General features: G+C 44.2%; 1 protein-coding gene across 1 annotated transcript in view; it reads right to left on the bottom strand.

Annotated features, from left to right (window-relative positions):
* The window catches only part of pdlim5b (PDZ and LIM domain 5b), a 40,449-nt gene that overhangs the window by 17,261 nt on the left and 4,079 nt on the right, over positions 1 to 19,109 (bottom strand). The window contains exons 2-3 of the mRNA XM_084486883.1: positions 18,898 to 19,003; positions 6,888 to 7,039 (exon numbers count right to left, since the gene is read on the bottom strand). Coding sequence (XP_084343009.1) covers positions 6,888 to 7,039; positions 18,898 to 18,996 — 251 coding nt within the window. The 5' untranslated portion in view covers positions 18,997 to 19,003. The remainder of the gene's footprint in view (positions 1 to 6,887; positions 7,040 to 18,897; positions 19,004 to 19,109) is intronic.

Below are 19,109 nucleotides of genomic sequence, written 5' to 3'. Positions count from 1 at the left end.
AGAGGGGATTTAGATTTGGATAAAAGATGGGGAAAGACAGCGAGACAGACGGAGAGAGAGAGAGAGAGGAACAGGGTTGTTTATTCGATCCTTCTTAATGTGTTGACGTACATTCCCTCACCGCACGCCGTCACCGTGGACGCCGACGCCTGCCTGGTAGAGAGGCTCACCACGACTGTGCCAGGGCTCTGACACTAAGTGGAGTGTAACTACGGCTTGCGAGCACTACAAATCACGGCCTCTCTGGATGCGGTACAACTGGATGTAACACAGAGTTTGTAGTTCCATATTTCATCCGTCATTCCGATCCATCGCGTTGTAAAACCTGTGCCAGGACTTCAGAGGGTCCAACTGTGGCTCGTGTCGAGGAGCAATGATTCACTCGCCAGAGTATTTCGGGGTAGTGCATAGAATGCTTGTGATGAGATTATGGCAACTCCTACATGTGTAGCCAAAAGACGCCAAATACAAAATCTAAATATGGTGCTGTTCTCGTGGTGCGTGTGTATCTTTCAGACGCTTCACATAGTTCCCCAGCCAATTATCGTAGTTTCTGTTAAAACGCAACACACACACACACACACACATAATTACACAGCCTCACACACACTTACACACTCACACACCCACACGCACACACGTACACACACATATTTGGCACCGAAACACACATCTGGGTCGTCTTGTGATGTAATCAAGGGAGGGTTCTCCGCGCGTCATTAAAGCAGATTAGAGTGCAACGCCATTTCCCCCCCTCCACTCTAACAAGCGTGTCCTCACAAGTCAAAGGGTTAGCGTTCAAATCCTTCAGCCCTGGGATCAACGCCTGTGCCTGTGCGTGTGTGTGTGTGTGTGTGTGTGTGTGTGTGTGTGTGTGTGTCACAATAAAAGCCACGTCTGGCACTCAACCGTCGAGGAAACAGATCGGGGAAGACGTTTTGAACCCCACACACACACACACACACACACACACACAGACAAAGACACACACACACACACACACACAGAGCGATGGATGTGTGAAACGTCTCCGCAGAGTGAGGCCATAGACCTCAGGAAGACGGGCCGTGGGCTGGTTGACTCACTCCCATCCTGTCCCCCTCGTCTGTGGGAGCCAAGAGAAACACTCTGGCACATGCTATCTGAGGGAGCCGCGGTCGGGACCGCCGGCGTACGGGTCAGCTCCCTCATCGCATTAACACACGTAGACACACTCACACGCACAAACGTGCATACACACACACATACATACATACATACACACCTGCATACACACACACACGTATGCATAGACACAGACACATGCATAGACACACTCACACACACACATGCATGCATAGACACACACACATGTTGCACATACACACATGCATAGACACACACACAAGCATAGACACACACACACACACACAAACATGAATACACACATTAACACAAACACGCATACAAACACATACATAGACACACACGCATGCATACATACATACAAACACATGCATACAAACACACACACACACACACATATAGACACATGTATAGAGACACATGCATAAACACACACTTAAAAAGACACACACACACACACACACACACACACACACACACACATTTTAATCATCACTCACTCAGCGACTGATTAATATAACTTTACAAAAACACACCTTATCAGATGACTGAAGCCCTTTAACCACTTGCTGAAACCCAACGACTCTGTCAAAAGGAGCTTGTTGGATGAATGTGTTTGTGTCTGTGTGTCGACTTTTTCTTGAACTGTATTTAATCCCTTAAAGTGCCTTGCTCATTGTGCAGGGTGGATAATACCGCCTGATTTGCCTGAACAACACAGAACAAAGACGCAGCGCAGAAAAGCGTTTGGAAAAGCACTTTATAGCCCGGCCTGCTTCCAACGTCCTCCACTAGAACTAATAGCTTCTGTCAGAGGAATGCGGTGCCGTTTCCTTGATATTTCCCTTCCTGCTAATCCGCTTAAACCTACGCGCACACGGCCACCTTGATGACCATTTAAACATGTTGACAGATTCAGCACCTGGAGAATACTGCACAATCCCACAAAGACACAGAGAACGCAGGATAGGAAAGAGAAAAAAGACTCTGACATGAAAGCATGTGGCATGTGAGACTTAAATAAGAGAAAACGGTGGGTCATTATGGAGGAGTTGACAGGGCTATTTATAGAGGCAAGGCGAGTTAACATGTCCCAGAGCTTGTTGTTATTTATCTTGGCTACCTCGGTCCCGTGATGCCGTTTACATCCTGAGGCAGAAGGTATGCGCTCTTGTAGATATGATTTACAGTAGGTCTATTTCAGACCGCTGACTTATTTTTGCATATACAGTGATATAGCTCTGTCACATGACATCCCAACGTGATCGCACAAACTCACATCATACGACTACATGTACTACTGCAATAACTTCACGGACGACTCCTAAATCCGCAATAACAAAATTCCTAGCGTGGGTATGTCAACTTACTGCATTGACATCTTATATATATATTTCAAATGTATTTCTTTAGGATAGAAAATGGTGGTGGTTTAAAAACCAGAATATCTATATGTTTGAGATCATAGCTGATGCCTGAATGAACAGGAGCAGGACGACACCACAGGATTCACTCTCTGCATGACATCTGGTCTACTGCTCCACCACAGCCTTCCTGTAACGTTAGCCCGGCCACACCACATGCAGACAGGCCTGTGTCTGCGGGTGCTTCTGGACAGGTATTGGCCACAGATGGCCTCCACGTCAATCATTCAGCTGGCGTTGTTTGCGTATGGAGGGGAACAGCAGGTGACCGTATGGAAACAGGCCGTGGTCTCTCCTCGTCTGAATAAATCTTCTCTCAATCTGAAAACGTCTCGTGGCAGGGTGCTCTGTTACCAGGCCTCTTCGAATCGACGTCTACATTCCGTTGTGTTTTTCCGAATCGTCAAAGTTTACGTGTAGGAAGAGAACATCACTGGCTGGGTTCTGGTTGATGTCTATGGACGCAGCCGAGGGAGGGTTAAGCACCTCGGACACTTCTAGTATAACACGGTTTCACACACAACATTGCTTATAATTATGGAGGGCCGAAGATGCCAACACCTCCTCCTTTTTTCCTCTTCCTCAGCCCAAAATGCATTTTTTTTTAATGTCATGGGGTTCAAATTTGAACTGAAACACTGGCTTCACTTAACTTAATTTGTGTGGTGGGTGATGTGTGAATGAAGGCAGACTGACAGAATGAAAGGAGAAGTTTGAACTTTTAACATCGCCGCATGAAACAGTGCTCGTCGTTCACACTTTCCCCTCTCCACTGTTTACTTTAGCTCTTTATGAGAGCGCTGGGACTGGACATGTCGAGGATCTCACGCACACATACACACACACGCGGGCACCGACACACACACACACACACAGTAGACAGGTCAAAGGTCAGCATATCATTAAAACACAGACACATTCCCCGGCACCCACACCCACACCACACACCCACACACCCACACACAGACACACACACCCACACTGCTGATCTTCTCATATTGTGTCAGAGAGCGGGTGCTGGCGTGCTCTGGGGAGCGTTCACCGTCTCTGTCTGTTTTATCTTTGAGGTTTTGGAACCAGGTGTCCTCAACCACCGTTTGCACGGGAGGCGTGTTTGATTACGCCGAGTCGCATATTTCAATGACAATAAATAAACACCAATTATCATTCCTTCCTGAGGCGACGGGCCGCAATCATCTGGAAAAACCTCTCCGGGGTCTTTTCAGGGGAGCGCTTTTATTTCTCCTCTTTTCCGAGGAAAAAAGTTCCACAACGAAAAAAAAAAAACAATTCAGTGATTCTGCCGGTGGTTGCAGAGCATGCAGTAAAATTATTTTGTACTGCGATAAAAAAAACCCAAGTTCATTATTTTAAACAAATTGCTTGGCTTGCTAATTATGGAGCCGTCTTGACACTGAACAGCAAAGTCTGGCCGGGCAGGGACGGCCGGGACGTAGACCTAGAGCATAGAAAGTAGTTACCGGTGATTCTATGGTCGTGCCAGAGCATACGCTGAAAAACTGCAGACAACTTGTGCACAGATTCCACGTCAAGGGCAGGAGCTCAAGCCACTCCCCAACCCGGCGGCCCTCAACGTTTCCTGGCCCGTTTCTACGTATGAAATTTCACACGGCCCCTACTTTTGGCATAGATGTCTGAGTGTCTGCTTCCACGATCCCAAGGCACTGTTTTAATCCTATCAACATCTGCCGGGACCATCAATTTCTGCTAGTTAGCAGGAGAAATCTTGTGGCTTCGGTTTGTATACAGGGGAGCTTCAAGCCTTTTGGATTACTTTTATAAATCAAACATTCCTGATCAGATATCTATAGCCTTCAAGTCAGCAATATGCTGTGAATATGTGTGTGATGTTAACCAAAACCAGTCAGCCTGTTCCACTTAAACACACAATTGAATTGACTCAAACAGACACTGACAAATTGAATCAAATTAAAATAGACTATCAGAAGTGCACCCACACACACAAAGACAACATTGGAATCATCACTCACTCAGCAAATGGTTCATATAACTTTACAAAAACACACCTTATCAGATGGAGTGGACTGAATTATACAAGTTAAACATAGAATACGCAAACGTCTCCACCCTACTCGACTATAAACGACATTGACTAGATAATTTGAGTGTTATTTCACGGTAACTCTGTAATATGGTCTGATTTGAATTGTGGTACTCGGGACCAGAGGTCAAGGGCTTTAAAACAAAACAAGAACATTGTTGCTGCCTCCACCGCCCACTCTTTTTTAATAGCGCTCCATATCTAGAGAGCTGATCTGAGTTTCTGGCTGGGAAAATGTGAACCGGGACACTGTGACATCACAGTCGCAGAGTTAAGAGAACATTATTCATTCTCAAGGCCCCCTTGGAATGTTATGAGGCCCCAAAGACGGCGTCATCAGTCATCATCCAGCTGATAAATCACACGTCTACGAGTGGGTAGGATGAGAGAAGCTTGGCAGATCCACTTTTTATTCAGCTTGTTATTCTCACCCTAGATCATATTATTAGAACAATTAATGTGATGAAATCAGTGTCATATATCTGATATATTGAGTTAGATTTTTAAGTGGAAATTGACGTAAAGACATGCATTATTATATAAAAATAATGTACTTATAATACTTAAAGCCATATCAGGACAGGGATATAAATAGAAGAGATCCATTCACATTCACTACATTCACTACAATTCATGACAGGACATCTCAGTTGCTGAGATGGATGTGGAAAAATAAAAAGATAATCTAGCAAACAGAGTCACATTCATTGACAGATATTTGAACTTTATAATGAAAGCCCAATAGTGTCTGTAGGGAATGACTGAATTTGCATGCCCATGTTATCTCATTTGAAATGGTATTTGCCTAAGTAAGCGTATCTTTCCTCGCCCCGTTCTTTGGTTTTGTCGGTTCAATTCGCCTCATTGCATTTTCAGAATTGAATATCAGCAGTCGTTGTGCCAATATAGAATGGATCGCTTGTAGAGCAAACATTTAGACAATTAGCTGTACAGCTAATGAGCGTCATGTCTCTCATGACTGATGGATCTCACAGTGCATTCCTTGTGCTAGATTGCACACAGCTGTGAGAAAAGGGCTACTTCAGGCCTTATTTCCCCTTCAGTAAAGCAGGGAGGGGTGCGTCATGTTATTGATGCAGGACGAGGGAATGTAAAGGCAGCGTTTTACTGCGTGAGGAGGCAGTTCTCAGTTTTTAACGAGGAATAACTGTTATGAATTACATTAGCAAAGATCGTTTTGATTTTGTGGGAACAAGTGTGTTCCGCAAGCTCCCCGGGTCTGTGCAGATAATTCAATCACTCGGGTTGGATTGGCTGCAAACAAAAAAGCTTTATGTTGACGGATCACATTTCTATTGATTAAATCAATAGTCAATTCAATTTGTCTTCTTACAAATGTGCTTATTGTAAGTCTCTTTGGATAAAAGTGTCTGCTTTCTTCTGAAATATAAATGTAAAATCTGTAAGTAATATGTCGTCATTTGTATATATATATGTATATATCTGTATATATATATATATCTTATATGTATTGTGTAGGTTATATATTGCGGTGGATGGTCCAAACCACCATTGACAAACCTTTCCCATAAAAAAATTCCCTCCACAACGGAAACCTGTCATTGTCGTGTACCACAGTCATAAACCACTCCAGCTTGGCTCTTCAATCCATGTCTTTCCAACCAGGAAATGACCTCTCGCCCGGCCTTACGTAAGAGAGGCCACTCAGCGCAAAAGCCGCATTTTTTTGTAACAATCATAAAAATAAATAAAAAACTCAGTGGTCGACTATACAGTCTATACACTCTATACTGCCGTTCTTAATAACACACTGCTTCTCCGGAGCACATGTGTACTCTGAGAGGAAACAGAAGGAATTCTGCTTATGGATTCTTGGCTTACAGTACATTCATCATTGAGCATGAATGATGGGATTCAGCAGATACTTTCATCCAAGGCTACTGGAACAATTATCCCAGTTTTCACGAGATGTGGGAGATGTGTGGTTAACAGCATGACGTTTTGAATGGAGTTTATACAGGAGAATAATGTAGTGTAGCGCGGCGTTCCAACTCCCCATCAAAGTGCTGCCGGGCTTGCTTCCAGTGTCCGTCAACAACACGCCTAACCCCTACTCTACTCCTTAATGACCTGCATCTGAATTCACTGTTGAGCTGCGATTCGGATAAAAGTGTCTGGCTGAATGAACGAACAGTAAACCACCAAAACAAACATCTCAGCCCCGGAGGGCCCACACGTTGTTCCAAAGCGGTGCCAGTCAGTGGTAGAGTTACCTCTGCATGGTGAGGGACAGGTTTCCTGAGCAGGATTTGATCTTGTTCTGGGCCTCCAGGTGGTTCATGCTGTCGGTGGCGATGCCATCGATGGACGTGACCAGGTCTCCGACGCTGACGTTGGCCCTGGCTGCCTTGCCGCCGTCCGTCAGCTGGGAATACACAATACACACACACACACACAGTTGAGGCCTCATGATGTTTACACCATGGTCTGGTTCACTCCTTAAGGTAGCTTAAGGAGGAGACTGAACTCGCGACTACAGATTTCCATCGTGCATGTTTCTCATGCAAATACTAGCATGCATGAATTAAGTTGGAATTTGGTATTATGATTCAATCTGGTCCTAATCCCATGTTTATTTGTGTGTATTCAGCCATATGGGTCACTCAAAGCCAAAGGTTTCACGTCTGGCAACCGAGGTATTGGGGGAAAGACAAGCCGCAGTTTTGAAATGTACATGATGAGGTGTTGCCTATCGGACAATAGTTTCGGTGTTGCAACTCATGATGAAATAGTTGTGAAACATACTAGAAGTATCACATGACGAGCAACCGTTGCATCCCCAAACCCTTCAATAATACAGAGAGAATTAATTAATCAAGGTGAAAACGTGTTTTGTCGGTGTGTGTCCCGAAAAAGATATCTATTACATTATGGCAATTTATTGCTTATTTTTTCAAACACAAAAGGAACAATTAAATGACGATGTGTGCAACGACGTGACTGCGCAATGGGTTTCAGCTCAAAGGATATGCCAACAGCGAGAGTTGACTTGAGGAGGGAATGTCTCCTCACCGGGTGGAGTTTCTGGTGGAGTTTCTACACAACTTCACACAACACGTAATTCAATGAACACACCCACTCACTACTCACTGCCAAAACAAACACATTACCTAGCGATGACCTAACAGCCTCTCCTGTTAGGTGTGTTATATATATATATATATATATATATATAACACCCCTTTTCAGAACAATGTGAAATAAGGTTTTAAATCGACAGATGTCTGAATCGTCATGTACTGTACATATTAAGTAGTACATTGTATTTTAAGAGAGGAATGTTGATTTGTCGATAGAAGTATTGACACCTGTAAATCTAATGAATACAAGAAAGTGATTTTCAAATGCTTCATCAATGTGATGTTTTGACAGAATTTTTTTAATTTTCAGCCCAAAACCAAGGCCTGTGTCAGGACAGACACGTAGAAATACATCCCTTGTACATTCTTGCAACTAGAGCTTCGCTGCGTTAAACTCAATATGATTTTACTAAATGTGTGGGCCGCGTATGAGCTGAAATTTGCACTCCTTGTGCCAAAAGCTGTACTACAAGGCTTGGGGGAGAAAACAGATAATGACATCACCACAAACTAACAGTTCTTAGGCATTGTGTGTAACCAAATAACAGTGTGTCTGCGTCACCTCATATTATACATCAACGTGCAATGCCCACTGGTAACACTTGGGTTTAGTTTGTGTGTCAGTCTTTTGTGCAGTTCCCGTCAGCCACCGAGGGCACATGACTCATTCAGAGACCCAGGCTTTGTATTAATGCCCGGTACACTGCTATTCACACGGTTGAATCAGGGAGTGGGGGTGAAGGTGGGGGTGAGGGTGGTGGTGGGGTAGGAGGATATAAAGACTAAGGGGGGGGGGGGTTCACAGACGCACAAGATCGTCCCCCTTTGTCCACTTCCTGAAAGCCCATTCATAAGAGGAAGTTAGGTAACTGTGGTATGGGCAGAAAAAAAACGACAACAAGACAATAAATCCAACACTTTTATGAAGAGCTGAAGGAACAGAGTGTCCGTATGCAAAGTTTGCTATTGCGCCACTTTTGAGAAGTGCAAAAACAGAGGGAATTTGTTTCTGTGTGTGTGCGTGTGTGTGTGTGTCTGTACGTGTCATGAGACGAGATGCTTTCCTTTTTTTCCCCTTATCAGGGAGATCAGAATTCAAAGGGAGGAAGTCAAAACATAGCTAAGGCTAATATGTGTGCAGGCCACTCCAAGCTCACTTCTGCTGGACTAGCACACACCGCCACATACCACCAGCAAGAGGCAGATGACAAACACTCGTATGTCCCTTCTATCACCGAGTGTTTCCACCAGCCGGCCAGCCATTCCCCCCGAGCTTTGTCATCTGCTAGAGGTGGCCTCGGCTCAGAGGACACTCGCTGACATCAACATCATCTTGTCATACGGCTGAATGAAAGTGCTCCAGCAATCTCCTCACACACCTCTGGTGTACGTTCCCTCTGTCCTGCACTTTACCATGTATGTGTGTTATTTCAGCAGAGGGAGATAGACAGAGACAGAGAGAGAGATGGAAAGAGAGAGAGAGAGAAAGAGAGACAAACGGATTCAGACCTCTAAAGTCCATTCCTTGTAGGGATAAAAGGAAGACAATACAACATACCGCGGTGGCCTATATTTAGTCAGACACACTCAAGCTCTTATCTTTACAAGGCAGGCAGAGCAAACAATAAGCATTGACCTTCCGCCAGAGATAGTAAGAACTTTGGACTTGCATGGGCCGTGTTGCAATAACTCTCTCTCTCTCTCTCTCTCCCTCTCTCACTCTCTCTCTCTCTCTCTCTCTCTCTCTCTCTCTCTCTCTCTCTCTCTCAGCAAACTAGCTGTGTTCCTCCTTGGGGGGTTAGAAAACAAATAGATGAGAGAAGAAGAATTCACGGCATTCCCTGCAGTCTATAAATATCGTAAAATGGTGAGAGGCTTGTTGTTGTGACCCAGAGCAGACACAGTGTGTTGTGGTAGGCAGGCATTAAGTACCACAAACCCTGCAACCCTCACCCCCTCACCCCGGTCCCTCCCCCCCATCCCTCACCCCCTACTTCACTCAGCAAAGGCAGTAAGTAGACCGAGCACAATCACCACAAGGGAAGATAACCATTGACAAACACACAGTCTGCGCTCAGAGCATTCCATGAGGCCTTTCAGAACCACATCAGGGCAAGGGGGCCTTTGAGGATTTCTGCACATGCAGGACGTCTGATAGATGGTAGGGGTCTATGGCTTATTGAACTTGAGGCAATGACCACATACACCCTGTTTAGAGTGTTCACACATGCTTTTGTTCTCAACAAGTACAGAGTGCAGTAGGAGTGTCTATTTCTGCATAGAAGAAATCTATTTCTGCATAGAAGAAGAAGAAAATATGGAGGTAAACAAAATTGATTGTAGTTAACCTAAATGTAAAGGGCTTTGTGGAGGAAATGAAGGCCAAGTACTCTGGGCCAAATTGGTCCCAATTACGAGAGCAGCGGAAGGTGAGGCTGGGCCCTCCACAGATTAGGGTCAGCAGTAAATTGCTTTAAAGCGTCTGCGTTCCTAGCTACAAACCGTGCACCAATGGCTCAAATCAGCACGGAGAGCACACAATCACGAAAAAAAAAAGAGTTCCCGCTGTCAAAAGAAAGCATGGCTATTTCCGGACCAATTGGCCTTTTTTCTTAAAGGTTTTAAGTTCAGAAGGACTGCAGCTGCAGTCCAAGTCATTCAGCCTTGTATGGGAAGAGAGCTTTCCTCCTTAGTTTTTTTTAAGTTTGTATTTTAACCCAGCTATTGTGAAACATATCACTTACAGTGTGCGATTCAGGTTGGCCTCTTAACTATATATGTTAGAAATCACGTTTCAATACACATTTCAAACAAACACAAATCTGATCTGGGTTACATTCGCAAAAACCCACATCACGGAAGTGCTTACCGCCAGATTCAAACAGGAAGGAGGAAGGATACAAATATTTATTTAATTCACCCCAAAAACTTTGCATATCACATCTCCTCCGCAAAAGTCATAACATGTCATCATGCAGTAAAGTTTATAAATCCGCTGACAGACGTTCCCCAGCCCTCCTAACATCTCTAATCCCATAATGACACCTGACATGTGTGTTCCTCTTTGGCTACTGTCACAAATAGCGATGAGTCATTGGTAAACAATAGGTTCGGTCTGTTTGTTTCCTTTTTCAGGGACTTCACACCACAGGACGCCACTACTAGCGCTGGGGAGCCCTGAGAAATCGCCTGTGTGAGTGACTTTGACTGAGAGGCCTGAACGCTACTGCCATTAGAAAACAACGTACTTGTTGTACCTAACCTGACCCTGTCTTCTCGCTCGGGGCTACAATAACTCAACGAAAAGGCCGCTTGCTTTGTCGGTGCGGTACACACCGATCCCCCTCTGGTTCCACTACCCATGACATTTCCTTTAAAAGGGGCCGAGTCAAACGGAGCAGACGATCTCAATCGTTTTTTCGGAAGGCAGCTGTGAAAACTTCTGAAACGCGTTATGTCAAAAAAGAAAATTCGGGTCGTGCCGGTACGGTAGCCCGGCGCGTCTTCAAAAAAAAAAACGCAAAGCTGATTTTAAAAGGTGGGCAGCGCCCTGAACCCTGTGGAGACCCTCTCTCTGTTGACACAGCATTCCACAGTGACTGTGCAGCTCGCTGCATCCTGGCTGGCCCCCCCGGTGCCAGCAGAGGAAATGTCCCTGAAAACACACACCGCAACAGCAGGTGTGTTAACGCCGACTGTGTGTGCTGTGCGTGTGTGTTTTTATACGTTGTGTTTACCTGCGCCACCTTCCATTAGCTGTTCCCACAGTCTAGACCCGAGACCGAGGGCTAGGAATTAACAGGGGTGGTGGGGGGGGGGGGGGGGGTGAAGGCAAACATCACACGTCGGGTTTCGGGCGTGTGATACGCGCGTGGTTGGTTGGTTGTCATGGAGTTGTTTTATTGTGATGGTTGTCATGGTGTGACTACGCTCTGACCAAAACATTGGCCGCGGCCTGAGGCAGCGCCGACGCCTTGCCACTGTGACGACTGCATGTTGGCTGGTTAGCTCACACCTCTGGGGTCAATTACACTGTGACATGTGTTTGTGCTCGGTGTGCTCGATCTACCTTCTTCTTATAGGTATAATTATTATGTATAAAAGACTCTGGAAAAATGTCTGCCACACCTTCATCCTTAAATGAGGTGGATACTGCACAACGCTTCAATTTTAAAGAAAGATCACGAGTTATGATTACCGTAATTACTAACTAAAACTAGGTTTTATTAGACTACATTTACAGCGCTTTTCACTTGCGTAACAATCACAAAAGAAAAGAACAGTTTGACTGGAAAGCTACCATGCGCTTTACAATTTACACGTTTGCATTGGATTTGTGAAATTAAGAGTTGACATCTCATTTTCATGTTGCCATGTTGATATTGTCCTTCAAATACTGTATGTGGCTCAGTTGTATTGATCTATCCTCTCCTGTGTTGGAAATGGTTTGATCCAAAATGTGACCCTCTCTAAGAACAGAAATGTACGGCCATGAGGACTGATGAATCAGAACCTACAGGTTTATTAGAACAATGGCTATTCTTTATACCTCTGCCATGCCACTATCTATTGGAAGCAGCTGTGAGGAGAACAGTGCATACATACACCAGTATACACTGGGATCTGATGCATACTCAAAGATGAAGGACGTCTTATTTGAAATAAAACCCACATGCCGTCTTTGATCATATCCAGGATAACATTGAGAACTGGAATTTTTTAAACATGGCCATTTGTGTTTCAAATATACACTATAGCTATAGCTTTTTCTCTGTTGATCTCCGTCCTAAAACAACCAGGTACTCTCTTTCTAAGGAGCTCGACCTGATGTTTGGCCAACATAGATCAAAGCATCTCAAACTTGATAACGCAACTGTAAAGAGTTGATGAAAAGGTATTGGACCCAAGTTATAAGCTACACAAAAGTATAAGCTCTTATAAGCTAAACAAATGTAATGTATTGAAAGTTAAACCTGTTCATATTAACTATCTTGTATTCAAGGGGGTCCTTGAAAAAGACACACATACACAAACATCTCACATACACAACAATAGACATGAAAAACACATGAGACAACATAGATAACTGAAGCCTGCTCTCAAACCCAAACTCCAACCTTTTCCCATGCCTTCCATATATAGAAATTGATATATTAACATGTTGTGTGTGTGTGTGTGTGTGTGTGTGTGTGTGTGTGTGTAACAAAAACAAAACATGAACAGGATGTTTCAGGGTTAAAGTGAGGACTTAATGAGAAGAAAATAAAGCTAGGTACATCTAACTGAATCCAGTGTGTATTCCAATCAGATGCAGCTTTGAAATGAAAGGCAAGTCACCCAGCCTCAGGGGTTCCAGGGACATCAAAGGAACAAAAGGATGCTGAGTAAGCCGAGGTGAGTGAGGTGATCTGAATGGAACTGTGTGTTAAATACAAAGGATATTTTAACAGAAAAAACGTTTACCAATAAATTGCAGCCAGTGAAAATGTCTTCTGGAACTTCACGGTATCCAATTAAGTGGATCGGATACGACAGGCACACGCCCACTTGTGATGTCACAAATGGGTCTATTTTGAAGCGGCTTCTAACAACTAATCCACCGCAAAGGTGATAAAATACGGCCTCTTTAACCCGATCTCTTCCCCTTTTGTCTTCTCTTGAAGATGAAACACATCCATTTAATACGGAGGAGCGGAGGTTAGCACAGCCGACATGCAGCCGGTAAACCCACATGACACGGCCGCGGGTCTGAGGAGAGCAGGGAGAGACGGGAGGGGGGGTGGAGAGGGGTTATATTGGTTCAATATGAAAATAATGTGTAAATGGTGGGGAAGAATTCATGGACGGGCGCCACGAGCTGGTGTTCACTACAGTTTGGTTTTACTGTCTGTGTAAAATCCCCCAGGGAGATCTTAACACAAGAGATGTGGTCTGAAAAAAAAAGAAGCATCGGTATTCGCCGTCCAATGGGTTTTCCATATTGGAATTCATTGTTTGGCCAACGCGGCGGGCCATAAGCTATCGGTCTTATTGGTTTCCCCCCAATGCCACAGGGAGTTTTTTAACCGCGTCTCTGGCAGAGCCCAGAGCTGTATCCATAACTACAGCCAGGGTAAAGGATTGCTTTATAGTACAAACACAACAACAACAGTTAGCTGTTGGGAAAATGAACTTTAATCAATCATATTGATCGTTAACACAGCAGATGCTTTGTGAATAATGGATGTCGAATACTGCGCGGCTCTACAGCACTTGTGAAAGCAATGTGTAATATACTTTATGGATGCATCCTTGTGTGTGGTCGAGTAGGTAGCTCTGATAAAATACAATAGTTTAACATTTGGTGTTAGTTTAGTTCCGTTGGCAATAATGTACTTTTGCAGATCTCAGTAGTATCAAAATTTTTCGTAAAAGAACACCTAGTATTATAGCAAATCTTCAGACAGTCACCCCATGTAAAATGTCTTATTCTGTGGCTCTCTGCTTGAATTATGACAATTTAATCCAGCATGGGGTCACACAGGGGTATGCCATTCAAAAGCATATAATATGGACGTATAATATAATATAATATAATATAATAGTTTTTCCTAGTACGTGTCCACGTCCACGTGGCCGAGTACCTTGTTGAAAGCTCTTGGTTGTGTAACAGTTCTGAGAGAAGTCCACAGCCACAGGCCCATGTTAAATACCAATGTCTGGCATCTTCGTCAGCCAAGGACCTGTACCAATGCTCTGGAGTTCATCTTGATACATACGTATACTTGAGTGTATTCCTTAGAGAAAATGAATGCATAAAAGAGGATGTACTTACACATTTAGAGTGAAATGAATTGGAAAAAAAATGTAATAGAATGAACATATGTAACAAATCATATATAGTATGTTCAACTGTAGTAACCATTTGAACATACTACAGTAATATACATTATACTCCATATATGGTCAATATATTTACAATATATTGTGGAGTGAACTGAGTGAACCTTCCCCAATCCCCTACTGCAAACATGAAGCTAAAATTGGTTTGTGTAATCCTGTTAAAGTATCATGTCTCTAACAAAACAAACAGGAAGTGTTGGACCAAGAGGTGAAAAAGAGGAGAAAATTAAAGAAACGAATGACAGGGAAAAACTAAAGAATTTTACAGTTTTTGGGAGGTGGCTAACAGAATACAGTGTTCAAAAGAGTATTAGAAACGGTAAATTAAACATGATAATATATTCTATGGAAGCTAAGGAGCCTTTATAAATCATGTTTTGTACATCCTCAAGTCGATTCACTGTTCATAGAATAAAAAATGATTATAGTAAGGAATTTCTGGAGTAGGCCTTCAGGGCTATTTAAATAGCAGTCATGTTACATCACTGTCACATGCCATCACTGGCATGTCCCTGTCTGTTCCTATGTGATTCAGGGTTTAAGCTCTGACGTATGTTCTTGTGCTCATCAGGGTTATTACCAAATCATAACTATCATGCTCTCGCATGCAGAAATGACAGACAAGCTGTGACGTCCTCCCTCCACCCTCTTTGCTTCTCGGATATGTTCTGGTCTCCAGTCAAAGTCAAAGTCAAAAGTCATGTCAAAATTAGCCTACAGAAGTAAAACCAACATCAGCTGTGCTGAGGTACTGCGAGCCTACAGCCCCGAGCAAAGCAGCGTTGTTAACAGATATTTTTACTGTTGCACCCCTGTAGTCCAAAGCATACGTCAACAAACATCTGGTCTCGTGATGTTGCAGGTGCTTAATAGGATTGATTGCTAAAAGGACTCAATGCTTGACGAATTCTCCAGTCACACACACACACACACACACACACACACACACACACACACACACACACACACACACACACACACACACACACACACACACACACACACACACACCCCTTTAGTTCTTTGGTCATGTCATATCCTCACATAGACTCCATAACAGGTGAACTCGACAGAGTGTAAAAGGGCTCTAGGTGAGACGGGTGCTCTGGCTGAGGAGATGAGGCGAAGGCCCCTATAGCCTCCTTGAGCGATGACTCAATGGAGTACTAGCCAGTGTACATGGGAGACTCTTAACGCCTGTATGACCAAGAGTCTAGCCATTATAGCACACACACATACATACACACACATATGCACACACACGACCTGTCAAAAATGACAGAACACATCTTTTTCACAGAGATGGCGCTGATGGACTCCAACTGCTGTAAGCTAATATGATGATGGTGTAACTCTTTGATGGCCGCTGACTGCCTCTCTCTCTCTCTCTCTCTCTCTCTCTCTCTCTCTCTCTCTCTCTCTCTCTCTCTCTCTCTCTCTGGAGCGCTGTTCGTCTCACAGCTCAGAAAACATGTTGCAGCTTACGGGCTTTTTTTCGCATGATTGAAAAGTATATAAAAAGGGGTATGCGTTGGCGTCAACAAGATCGCCCATAAAACGCACGTTACGTCTTGTCCTACTTTTACTGCTACAGAATCCATTGGGTTGAAGATGGGGAAACCGACAAATGAGTTCCTTATTTCGGAATAGAAAATGGATAGCAGGATTCCCTTTTCAACTCGATTGCATATTACTTGCTTATGTATTCAAGTAAAACCGTCTAATTACCATAAGGCGGTGGAATGTCAGTTCATCCTCCAGGATTTCATCAGCTCATGCCAAAGTGCCAAAACATGGTAGCCAGATGTGGGCTAAGGGCAGGCTTATAAGAGAGGGAGCGAAAACATGATTGAAACGTTAAGCCCAATGTCATAACAGATTTTCAGCTGCTAAGGATGCTGATTAGGTTCAAATGAAAGGAAACCCAATTGTCTGCACATGGTTAACATAATAAATCAAATTAGATTTGCATGGTGTCTTTCAAGACATCTGTGTTTTTATTGAGGATTTGAAATGTGTCATGCGAGCCCTGCTGTTGAATTGCAAATATGACATCCCTACGGCTAGTGAAGGTTTAAGCTTTGCATATTAGCTATCCTAAGCAAGAAGAACCTTAATCTTTACGGTCACATGGGAATGCCTGATTCATAGGCATACTGGCACCATGATTCTCCAATTCTGGTGAAGTCTCATTTTAGACGTTTCTATTCCTAGTGCACTGCCACAATAGTAGGCCCCTCATACCCCGATCCACTGACACAAACCAACTTCTCATGGTCAAAAATGACTTGAAAACAACAATGAAAGGACCATGGGCATTAGACATATTCACATCCCCAAGAAAGAAAGAGCGAGTTCACGACGCTACAAATGTAAAAATAAAAACAGTAAAAGGTTATTTTAAACCGAGTAAACTGCAGAGTAAACAGAGGCACGTGTTAAGTAGCCCCTACAGAGTGCACCTCCCTAACCCCCCCCCCCCCCCCACCCCCATCCCAAACGTCCCTTTAAAAGCCTGAGCGCTCAGTGGTTCATGGGCCTGTAAACACTATAAAAAGACCGGTGGCACTCGGGTAGGAGAAACCACAGGCTGCCCACATCACCAGACACCTATAAACTCTGATGGATAGCTCCTATCTCAACACACATACACTCACTAAGAAGGAAAGACAAGCGTGTATAATAGGCTAACTGAGAGGCCGAGTCAAACAATGTTGTGTTTGAAAGTCATGAGTCACTGCTCCTGCTTTCCTATCCTTGAACGGTGAATTTGAAAGCCTGTTTGGTCCAAGTCTGTCTGGATTAAGTCTTGGCTCTCGATTGAGAGGGGCTGAGATCAATCCCTTTGACTATTTAATGAATTGACTGCAATGAAAATACAAAAGAAAATGGTATTCAATTCTGTCATCAAGTCATCATCAAATCTCGGGGCCATACCTATATACCTATCTGCAGATTTCGCTCATGGAAAACAGCTCAGGCACTGCAAATAAAACCGTCTCTCCACATACATAGCTCCTGGCACGCACGCAGCGTTTACATATGGGACGTGTTCCTGTGGCCAAAAACTGCAGTGCAAAAAGCCACAGTTCCACAGGCGTGTGGTTCCACAGGTTTGTGTGCTGTGCTTTCTGGGTGGGCCACCAGGACAGCATCTGAGTCCCCACCTCTGGGGACTGTGTTCAAACCACACTGCGCATCTCTCTCTCTCTCTCTCTCTCTCTCTCTCTCTCTCTCTCTCTCTCTCTCTCTCTCTCTCTCTCTCTCTCTCTCTCCTCTCTCTCTCTCTCTCTCTCTCTCTCTCTCTCACATCCTCAGGCGAGATGAAACTATTCTAATGCCATTGTTCTTTAGGAACAGGAGCATCCACAGCAGACTGGAGTCAGGGTAATAACTTCTAACAAAATAACCATCAGGAATCACCTCTGAATCAGAATCAATATGAAGATCTGTCAACATTTTAATATCGTGGTTACATTCTTGCATGACTCAAAACATAACAAATGGGGTGGAGAGACGATTTAATTAATCCTGAGAAGTCCCAGCCGCCTCTTTCAATGCCCAAGAGAATCTATCTGGTCGGAGCCCAAACATTTAGCCCAAACAGATTTACAGAGAGACAGCTCAACAACAGGACAGCACCAATGGTTCCCTGTGGGGCCCTGCCCTAAGGAGACAGTAGAGAGAGAAAGTGAGAGAGCGCAAGAGACAGAGACAGTGAGAGAGACAGAGAGAGAGACAGAGAGACAGAGAGAGACAGAGAAAGAGAGACGCCCAGCATCCCAGCCTAGGACCTGGGAGTTCCTAATCGAGCACACTTAACAACATCTTTCCTCTGTCAAACCAAAATAACAGTGGCCACCGTCCACAACAGCGATGGACTGTTACTTATAGACATGGAATGTGGAGGAGACACAGTCCAGGGGTCCCAGATCAAGAGCTTTAAGCATGGCTACATGTCCTTATACAACATCGGTTACACAACATCCACACTTTAGCGGAGTCACGCACAGAGAGGCACACTACTATGTGTCACATGATGCCCATGTGCATTATACATTGCGGACGAAGTGGATGGCATGGGGTGAGCATTACCGAGTCCAAAGATCTTTCACGACATGTTGTGCTGACTGTGCGTGTGAGTGAGTGAGTCTGGAGAAAATGAGCTGTGTGTGTGTGTGTGTGTGTGTGTGTGTGTGTGTGTGTGTGTGTCTGTGTGTCTGTATTTGGTTGTGCGTGTTTGTGTGTGAGACAGACTCACCCGTGAGATAGTCAAGGGGAGACAGAAGTCCTTCCCCCCTTGCAGTCTGAAGCCCCAGGGGGCGGGCCCCACCAGGGAGACACTGTAGCTCTTGCTCATGATTCTCCTGTTGAAGACAAAAAACAGAATTGATTCATTCCTTCGTACCAGCAGATCTCCAATAGAGAACTTATAAGTGCCACACCCTTTCTTCAAAGGTTACGAAGTCAGCA

Source organism: Micromesistius poutassou (genome assembly GCF_964030765.1).
Source record: "Micromesistius poutassou genome assembly, chromosome: 22".
Classification (NCBI taxonomy): Eukaryota; Metazoa; Chordata; class Actinopteri; order Gadiformes; family Gadidae; genus Micromesistius; species Micromesistius poutassou.
This window is presented reverse-complemented; position numbering and strand designations above follow the sequence as displayed.